At 40.3% G+C, this 7,847-nt stretch overlaps 1 protein-coding gene across 1 annotated transcript; it reads left to right on the top strand.

Annotated features, from left to right (window-relative positions):
- Positions 1 to 67: 67 nt before the first annotated feature.
- On the top strand, positions 68 to 7,321 carry LOC111338856 (uncharacterized). The gene is made up of 5 exons (XM_022945398.2): positions 68 to 204; positions 706 to 815; positions 3,907 to 3,954; positions 4,582 to 4,678; positions 5,321 to 7,321. The coding sequence occupies exons 2-5, from the start codon at positions 746 to 748 to the stop codon at positions 5,652 to 5,654; spliced, it is 549 nt and encodes a 182-aa protein (XP_022801133.1). The 5' UTR covers positions 68 to 204; positions 706 to 745; the 3' UTR covers positions 5,655 to 7,321.
- Positions 7,322 to 7,847: the final 526 nt, after the last annotated feature.

Here is a 7,847-nt window from a genome sequence, read left to right as displayed (position 1 = left end):
CAGGGTTCTTCGTATTACCTTGCAATTTTCACCGAATCCAAAGTTTTCTTGCATGGCGGTGGCTTGTTTGGCATCAAAAGTCTTAGAATCCAAGAAGTCTCAGAAGTATTTTACATTGTGGTAAATTGACGTGACACGTGAAACACGAATCACGTGTTACTGTAGTAAAGTTCTAAGCAGATAGCCAGACTCGACGAGCGTAAGGTATTCCAATACATTTGCATTTTGAAACCTTATTGCCACGGCACCGCCGTATGATATTAGAGAGCTTTAGCAACCACGACGGCGACGGCAACGAAAACGTCGTGTCGAAATCTAACATTTCGTTTTTGTAACTCTTTCGAGATTATTCCGGAGTGTTTCACTTGGAAAATGCTGGCGAACTATTTAGGGACTGTATCACTTCGAACGGCGTTAAAGTAAGGAATAAGAAAGAGAGATGACGAAGACTTCACGTTCTCGGGAAAACCTAAAATTTGGTTATTTCACGTTGATTTTTTGCCGAGAATGGCAAAGAAATGTACCAAAATGTTAAACGCACGTGCAGGGTGATTGTTTTTGCTCATTAAGCCTATTGTTTTCTGCCGTTCTCGTTGCCCTTGCCGCTCTTGTTGCTAAAGCTCCCTATTGATCCTTTACCGCTGAGAGCTGACTTTGCAAGTGACTCAACTTTTATGTACATGCCTTGAACATTATTATTGACAGAATTAACTATTTCCCGATCGATGCTCTGTCTCTAACTGGTATGGATGTAAGAGGTCACCTCTACGAGTCGCTCTTGCTGTTGGCTATACTTTCTTCTCCCGCCTACGGAGGTAAGTTTGTTCGTAGGCATTTACGAACAAACTCTTTGTTTATGATTTTACGAGAAGAGGAAGTTTTTCTATTTTATAATATTACGCGTAGGCCTTGAAAGAAATTCTGTATAAACAACAAATTCTGGTCTTACTCAATTGGAACTGGATTTCGCAAAACCTGTTCGGATGTAACTTTTACTCCTCAAAATCCCCGATTTTAAACTGGATATTACATTTCAGGACCGGGAATTTGTTTTGACGAGAGTCAATCCCAAGCTGTCTTAATCTATTAAACCCTCTTGAACTTTTTAATTTTTTAAAACTTAAATATGATTTCTCCATAATCGAAATTAGCATTACACATTTTGATAAGTTATAAATCGACGGTCATTTTGGACGGTCACGGTTTTCAAATGAAATTAAGAGGAATCCAAGATCATCCATTTTTTCCACTTAACAGTGTTGTACAAAATTACAAGTCTTTGTATCCTCTGGGGATGATAGAGAACATAGCACCAAAAGGAAACAACCTTTTTCGAGCTTTTATTATGCTTATAGTTGTTTGACTGCGAAGTCAAGGCCTACTTAGTCTTTCGTCTCTTAGTTCGCTTCCTTCTATCTTTGTTTTTTTGTCTTTCTTTTTGGCATGCCATCGACGCCAGCCTTTATTCCATCCTCAAAGCAATTTCGAATTCATTAACAAGATCAGTTTGACACAACGCTTGAAAAGATACCTCGCCATGCTCTCGCTAATGGTGGATTACGAATGAAATAAGTTATTGTATTTGCACACTCATCCATGAGATAAGGCCGGTGAAATTAATTCATACAATACTAGGTTGCATAGTCTCTTTGTTCTTCGTTGATGTAACGTTTTATGCATCGTCACATCTTGTCTATCGTCACGCTTTAGATATCGTGAAAATATATTCAAAGAAAATATCTTTTTAATGACTCAATGGATATTTTTCTATGATCCTTTTCCTTTGCTCTTCATCCATAACTTTTGTATTCATTTCTCAGGTTTTTGCACCCTGTTCTCTACCTTAGTTTAGAGGGTCTTTTAATTTAAGGTTTTAGACAAAGAACGTGACACAACATGAACGCAGGCACCGGGTAATTCTCGCTACGGAATACTTCTTGGCGCCTAGGGCTACGATTAGAGGACCAAATGTCAGCTAAAAAGAGTACCCTTGAAGACGGTCAATCAAGCCAGGGAAACAGAATTAGCTGCTTGAATAGCGGGCTGTGCAGCGTCGAGGAGGGGGGGGGGGGTGGGGGTGTCAGTTACATGTACAACATAATTTGATTTGGTAAATTGTCCACCGTCAAAGGTTCTAAAGCTGGCCTTTTTAGCGTTATCTTTTCGTCAGAATTAGATTGTCCGGGCCGAACGCGTACAGCGGCGAAGATGTCGAATAATAACAGAACAGCGCTTCGACCAACGAGTTTAATGGCGGCGAAGAGTACCAATATTTACAAAACGATCCCGGGTCGCCCTTTCATCAAAGATTACGAGACTCAGGGAGCCGTAAGAACCACATGATGAAGGGCGGTAGGCGAAAGAAAAGGAACAGTTTTACGTACCTAAAATTTTACAGGCGCTTCACCACGTGCGAGAAAAGGAGAGCGAGTAAGATTGCTACTGAAGGATTGTGGTCTACGTGACATACAAAAATGGAGGAACGGAAAGGACTAAAACATAAAACCTTGTTCAGGAATAGCCTCAACAAAATATAACAAACTGAAATGACCTACTCGATGTCGCCGCTAAAAGAAAAGTGTTACTTCTCTGAGGTTTCCAAAGATATCTAGACTGAAGGCAATGTTGTTGTAGAGGCGTTCCCGATAGTCTCACAGGGCGGAAGGACACTAACACGCATATAAATTAAAATAGCTTCATTTGATTAAAGAAAGGAGATTTACTTAGCGACATGTTACACATAGAAAAGGTTGGTCAGCACCAAAGCCACACAGTCTTCCAGATCATCAATTATTTTAATAGACAAGTGGTTGAGTAATTGTAAAAACTTTGTAACCTGTGAACGTATATGTTCGGGAATCTCTCTGCGATAGAGGGAAAAACTGCTAACATCTTGATTTCGCGAGGGAGACCTCAGGTCGGCTTTGAGCACGATGCTCAACAAGTTTGCTTGAAAATTCCGAATGGTATCTGAGGAGTCTACCGGCCGAGACAAAACGCCGCGTCGTTTTCTAAAGTAGTTGATAATCGTTCTATTGTATGAGTGTTGTCAAGAAATTATTATGATCTCTTGGTGATTGAATACAGTTTTTTTTTTCATTTCCCCGTTGGTCGAGCAAATCAGTTTGCACTATCTGTTTCGGAGCTTTAATCACAGGATTACCATAAATTGAGTAACATTTCATATTTTCCCACAGCCGCGACAGACATGAGTAACATATTTCTTTATTCTCCGACAAAGCTCAAATTTCTCCATATATCCTATTCGATTCTCTAGAGTGACGTTTTCGACGTTGTCAATCCTAACAGCAAGCGTGGTATAGTAGTCGTCTCATAAGAACCTAGTTATAGTTTGCGATTTGACCCCCGTTATCAGCGCTGCACGGCGCGTTTCCCCGCCCGCGGATCAAGGCGGAAGTGGTTTGTAAGGAGTCTGGCACTAGTGTTAGACCCCTTGCAGATCTCTCGCCGTCTCGCGTTGCTTAAGGCTTCATAGTTTACCGCAGGCGAAGGAAGGCTCGCGCCAGTAATTAACAAAGAGATTCTATGTCGCCATGCCTCTGTTCAGGAACAGAGTAGAGATGGCGTCAAAACGTGATCTCTTTCTGTACAGACCCAAGGTGACATAGAACCTATTTGTTTCCATATGATAAAAAGCAAAATGTTGCCTGGAGGATATTATCTATGCGTCTCACGGTCCTCCATTAGATGGCGAGTAAGAACCGATTTTGGTTCGAATCTTAAAGGAAAATTAAATGTTTCTTTGTTATTCTATCGTAAGGGAACTGAACAGCTTTCTTCCGAATTTTGTAGCTATTTACTTCGAGCTTATTTTCGAGACATCAAATCAGTTACATGCAATCATACACCTGTTATTTTTCTCTCTTTCTTATTGCGATTTTCTAGACTACATTGATCACCTAGACCAAGAAGAGGGGACTGACTATAACGCCAGTAAGTCACGATCTTCCTTTAAGCACATATTACCTCTAAATGTATTTAAGTCGCTTTTCGTTCAGTCCTTGGTCATTAGTGGAGAACAAGAAATAGAAGATGGAAGGGTGGGTGGGGAGTCCAAATTGAACTATGGTGAACCCACAAAATAAAAGTCGCTTGTCACTTCTAATTTATCCTTGATCAGAAGTAGAGATCAAGAACAGGGGGAGGGGGGAGAGTCAGTCCAGATCTAACCGAGGTGAACCCATAGAATGAAAGCACCTCAACTGAGAAATTTGACGAAGGAGGGTAAGTTTCTAAAGAAACTGTGGTGCTGCGTCAGTGGGGGTAACAAGGGAATTTGGTAATATCAACGAAGTTGAAATTGTAAATTGGCCACCGTAAAGAGCTAAAAAGCTGTCGTTTCGAGCGTTAGCCCTTCGTCAGAGCGAATGGTGAGCGCCAGAGGATACTTTAAAAAATGTTTTACTTCACACTGAGAGATGGAAATTCCAAGAATGGTGATCAAGGGTCTTTATCTCTCTAGATAATTTGGTGGGCAAAATACTGAGGAAAATTGACTGCTGTTATATAATTATTTGATAATTCTTGATTTCATCTGTTGATTTTCTCTTTATTTCACAGCTGGTGTAAAGATTGTCATAGTATATGGAGTAGTGCTGGCCATCCAGGTGATCGTCTTCTTTATTTTTGCGTGCAAGGCATGGGATGCAGTTTTTAAGTGAGTTTTTTTCGTCTGGTTTTCATTTATTTATCTTCTTTCGGACCTGAATTTAACTCCTTTCGCTCACCCAGAGCAAAGATAATTGTAACAATAACGATGCGGGATTCTTACAGCTAAACTTGGAGAACATGCTTCAGCAAAGTAAGTCCCTTAAATAACTGATACGCAGCACGTTGTAATATGTGGCATGAACAGACTGACATGGTGACATGGTTTTATCCACTGAGTTCATGGGTTTACATCCCGTTCGGACCTGAATTTTTTTCCGGCCCTATTTTCACTATCGCTTAAGTAGTGCTCATTACTGCGAAGATCGCTTTCATATATATTTTGAGTTGATAATGTATTTTAGACACCGTGAAGAGCTTCTAAAACTGACGTTTCGAGAGTCAGCCCTTCGCCTTTCGATCCGACTGTTTATGGTTGCACATTTACACTTCCAACTCTTTTGTTGGTATAATCCAATTATCTTGTAGTAACCCCACCACCGCGGCACCACATTTTCTTAAGAAATTGTTTCCCTTTTTCATATAACATGGTAATGGTTGCCTTTGGAAGCTAAAAAAAAAGGCATTTTGTTATTGTATTTTAGAATGATTACCAAAGAACTGCTAATATTATTTTCCTCCTGCTTTTCAGATCTCGGTCAGTTGCTGAGGATTCTGAATCACAGTTGACAAACGAATTCCCATTCTTGCCTTCTTATGAGATGGCGATGAATGAAGTTCGAACGAGTCAACAGAGTGTTGCTAGCAGAGACACAGTTGATACAACCGTTGACGATGGTGTAATATTGGGAATACCCAGTCCGGGTGGGACAGCATTCCCAGAAAACCAGAGAAACGAGTCAGAGACAAATCATTGTGTCGTGAACATACCGAGATGCAGAGGCAGCCTGGATGATGGAGTCGTTTTAGAGATAGAAGAATCTATCACTGTCGTACCTGTGGAGGAAAACGTAAACTCGCTGTAACGTTAAAGTGCAAGTGGAAAAAAGCTTTACAGAGCCTAAGTTCTACTTACAGTTGTAAGTACATTAGAAAATCAAAAGTCGCGGGGAAAATGGTCGCATCAGTTGCAACCAGTTAGACGGAAAATCGAGTAGAAATCTCTTAAGTAAATGATTGTAGTGCGGACACACCACCAATTGATGAAGTCTTCGTCAATTATGGAACTGCTTTATAAATTTTTAGCTTCTGGTGAAATACGTCCACGTACAAAGGAACCTTGCATGAGCAAGTAGCTAGAGTAGGAGAGGAAACCATAAACAAAACAAACCGATTATTTTCGGTACGCAAACAATACTGCCTTCCTGTGGTTTGTAAAGCGTCTTTACATTTATAATACTGACGAGAAACAAGAAGCTGAATAGAAATACAATTCAACAGCTTAAGTCACATTATTCATCGCGAGGAGAGGTGGGTTCGGAGGATTTTGTAATGATAAAGTTTACCTGTTGGCGACGATTGACTCTCCTCCGTTCCCTCCCTGAAAACCATGTGCTCCCATTCAAAGTCCTCCTCCCCCCTCCCCCGGTGATAAATGACGATTGGTCCCTTCAATGACATTCGTGTATGAGTAATCAGGAAAAAAAAAGGCGTTTAGATCAGTTTTTTATGAAACTTTGTAAACAACTGAGTAGAAAATGTGTAAAGGATGTGAAAACCCCTTTGCGATAATTTGAAAGGAACAAATTGCGATAATAGAGAGATTTAGCACCGCGTTTACGTGAAATAAGAACGGCAAGAGTGATCACGTGACCATGTTTTTCCCGTCGTTTTTTTACGTTTGCCGGTTGAGCTTTGCCGTTTCCACGTGAAAGTAACCTGTTTCACGTTTGCCGTGTATGTATGATTTTCTTCACTTTTTAGTTCACAATTAAATGAAAGTAGAAGTTAATTGCCGAAAAAATAGTACCAAAATCACGCGAAGCTAAAGGCGCAAGATTCGTCCTATTTTAGCTGAAACGTGAGAGGGCAAGCTGACGTTTGCCGTTTCACGTAAAAGTGGTGCTAAATGTCACTAATTACCTAGTGAAAAACGCTAAGATCAGGCTATGAAAAAAAAAAAACAAACAAAAGAAAAACGAGAAACTTTTATTCATAATTCCATTTGAGGTACACAAAGTAAAGTGTTAGATCTCAGGTGTGCTAACTGAACACGTGATCTTCTGTCTGATCGATCGAATAAAAGTAATCCTCAAAACAACTTTATTCAATAAAAGTTACTGACGCTCTGAAAACGTGAAGTTCTTGAGCAGAAATAACCGCCTCCCGGTTAGCTCAATGGATAGAGCGCTGGACTGATGTGCGGGAGGTCGAGGGTTCGAGCCCCGGTCGGTCCAACACTCAAGGTCTTAAAATAATTGAGAAGAATATGCTGCCTTTCTTTAACATCAAGAAATAGTTTAGATATTGTAGTCTTCACGGATAGGGACGAATAAATGGAGGTCCCGTCTCCTGCAGGGTTAGGGGCAGGAGACGTTAATTTCCCACGCACGAGATTACTGTGTGATGGATGTCCTCCCCTGGGTTGGGATGGGTGGGTTGTTGTGTTGCGTTTCATACATGAGCCTCTGGCTCGGGCAATACAGGTAACCATGCCCCACGTTAAGACATTAAAAAACTTTGATTACTTTGATTTGATTGAAGTTAATAAGGGGTCGTTTGTCAATGGAATGAATTGTCCGAACTTCATTGCTTATAAAACGAGTCGCTCATGTTTAGAATTTGCACTGTGCAATCTCCCCTGCTTACGTTGAATCATGATAATTCAAAATTGTGCTTACTATCCTTTTTGTATATAAACATCTCTTATTTGACGTTTTGGAATGTAGTATCGTTAAGTATTTTACGAGTTATGCCGTATTTTGACGAGTCCGTAGCGCAAGTCAAAATACAAACAGCGGGAATATTTTTCTACAGAAGCGTTGATAGGAAAGTTTGGCGCAGAGAGTCGTAATCTGACGGCTGAAACATTTCTTTGTACAAGCTGGGCCAAATTCTGTAAGATGAAAAAATGAAATTGAAGTCGGTGAAAACATTCAAATTTTCACGCGATTAGTTTGGTATTTTTATCGAGGAAGAACGCTTTCCTTACCATTTTAATTATCTGGATCAATCTTGCTAAATGGTCCAGCCATCTGACCTCCTATTTGGAAAGAGCT

This window comes from Stylophora pistillata, chromosome 7 (assembly GCF_964205215.1).
Source record: "Stylophora pistillata chromosome 7, jaStyPist1.2, whole genome shotgun sequence".
NCBI lineage: Eukaryota > Metazoa > Cnidaria > Anthozoa > Scleractinia > Pocilloporidae > Stylophora > Stylophora pistillata.
This window is presented reverse-complemented; position numbering and strand designations above follow the sequence as displayed.